This window comes from Vicia villosa, linkage group LG4, assembly GCF_029867415.1.
Source record: "Vicia villosa cultivar HV-30 ecotype Madison, WI linkage group LG4, Vvil1.0, whole genome shotgun sequence".
Taxonomy (NCBI): Eukaryota; Viridiplantae; Streptophyta; class Magnoliopsida; order Fabales; family Fabaceae; genus Vicia; species Vicia villosa.
This window is the reverse complement of record NC_081183.1, coordinates 193,711,348-193,713,639: the sequence shown is the minus strand read 5'-3', so window position 1 is coordinate 193,713,639 and position 2,292 is coordinate 193,711,348. Positions and strand designations below refer to the sequence as shown.

Sequence of the window (2,292 nt, the reverse complement as noted above, 5' to 3'; positions counted from 1 at the left end):
TTATTATTTAGTTTATTTTAGATTTAAAAATAAAAATAAATTTAACATAAGTTTATATTTTATTAATTTTAAAAAAATTCAAACTATTTTTAGAAATGATTAATAATATTTTATTTAAATTAAAAAATAAAATGTAAGTAATTTGCAACAAAAAATTAAAAGTCCTTATTATTAAATTTATTTTATATTTAAAAACAAAAATAAATTTAACATAAGTTTATATTTTATTAAATTAAAAAAAATTAAACTATTGTTATAAATGATTAATAATATTTTATTTAAATTTTAAAAAAAATTATGAGTATTAAAAACCAATTTTTTATATCTAAACCTTACTTATTTCATTCATTTTTTCAATCGTTAATTAAATAATTTTGCTTGTGAAAAGTATCTTCTTGGCCACAACACAATACTGGATGATGTGTTTTCCATTACCTAAAGCAGTCATCCACAAGATTGAGGCTATATGTAGAGCGTTTGTGTGGACTGGCAAAGATAAAGGTCATAAGAGCCCTGTTGCTTGGCATCAGGTTTGCAGACCTATTAAACAAGGAGGCATGAATATCATCAATATGGGCATTTGGAACCAGGTTGCACTGCTTAAATGCCTTTGGAACATTGCCATGAAGTTAGATAATTTGTGGGTTAAGTGGGTACACTTATACTATCTGAAGAGAAACAACATATGGACTGCTTCTACACCTACCACTTGCACTTGGATCATGAGAGCTATCTTTGAAAGAAGGAGTGATGCCCAAGAACACCATCAAATCTGGCTGCAGATGCAGAATATTGGCAAGTTCTCCATGAAAAGAATGTATGATTGTATCATCCCTACTGTGCCTAATGTGAGCTGGAGCAGTCTAATACAACATAATCAAGCAAGGCCTAGATCTGTGGTTTGTCTTTGGCTGGCCTGCCAGGATCGCTTGGCAACTAAAGTGAGACTTAAAAGACTTGGACTTCTGCAAAGTGAGCATTGTAGTTTTTGTAATGAGGCCCCTGAAGATTTCAACCATCTTTTAATTGAGTGCAGAATCTGCTCTGTTGTGTGGAAGGAGATCCTTCAGTGGCTGCAAGTGAGGCATACCCCTCGTAATTGGCTGGAGGAAATCAAGTGGTTGACTAGCAGCTCTCGTGGAAAAGGCTTCGTGCAGAGCATGTTGAAGATCTCGATTGCTGAAACTGTTTACGCCCTTTGGAGTTATAGAAATACTAACATCTTTGATAGGAATAATGTTGATAATATCAATAGTGTTGTTAGGAGAATTATAGATATGATTGTACAGAGAGGGTGGATGAAACCCAAGCATAGAAGTAAACTTGCAGTGCTCATGTTATAGATAGTATGCTAGGTGGGGCTGGATCTCTTATAGATCGCCTTGTGTGTAATTGATTTTTTTGGAATATATTATATACTCTCTTTTATTTCAAAAAGATCTAATTCTATTATTAGTAAATTTTTAATATTGTAACCAAAAATTAAAAATCTTACTTATTTAATTCATTATTAAATAATCTTATAAGTTTTGAATTAATTATAATAAATGTAATGACAAACCAATCACTACATATTAAAAGAAAAAAAAAATCAAATTCTTGTTATTAATTTTAGGCATAATAGTTGAGCATATATTTTTTTAAACGGTGGACTTAATACCATAAATTTTGAATTAATTATAATAAATGTAATGACAACCAATCACTACATATTATTCTAATAAAAAATTAAATAATTGTCATTAATTTTATGTATAATATTGAGCATATATTTTTTTAAACGGTGGAGTATAAACTAAATAAAACAAAAACGGTGGATTATAATAAATGCTACAATTATGAATTTCATTAAAACAAAATTTAACCATCATTATTTGATTCTCTCATATTAGAAATCAAGCGTGTGATCTGTTTTATAGTTATCCTTTTTTTCAACTTTTCCACACTAACTCCAAATTAATTTTTTTTATTACTAAATAAATTTTGTTAAAATGGTGAGTATTATTTCAAAAAAAAAATTTAATTAATAAATTGATGATTCACTCATTTATTACATTAATATAAAATTTTAATTAATAAATTGATTAATTACTATTTTTATTAATTGGTGATAAATTTATAACATAAACCTTTGAATTACTTTTGTCCCTTCGCATTCTTCCACACCTTTATAAACAACCTTAATCCCGCATTTCATTATTTATTCACTTATATACCCATTTCACTTATTTACTATTTTTTAGAATTTTTCACTATGTCTATTATCGATAACAACTTCAATCCGAAGTTCTT

At 27.8% G+C, this 2,292-nt stretch overlaps 1 protein-coding gene across 1 annotated transcript; it reads left to right on the top strand.

The window, feature by feature from the left end:
* The first annotated feature begins 419 nt into the window (after positions 1-419).
* Positions 420-1,343, top strand: LOC131598616 (uncharacterized). The gene has a single exon (XM_058871199.1). It carries the CDS (start codon positions 420-422, stop codon positions 1,341-1,343), a length of 924 nt encoding a protein of 307 aa, XP_058727182.1.
* The last annotated feature ends 949 nt before the right edge of the window (positions 1,344-2,292 follow it).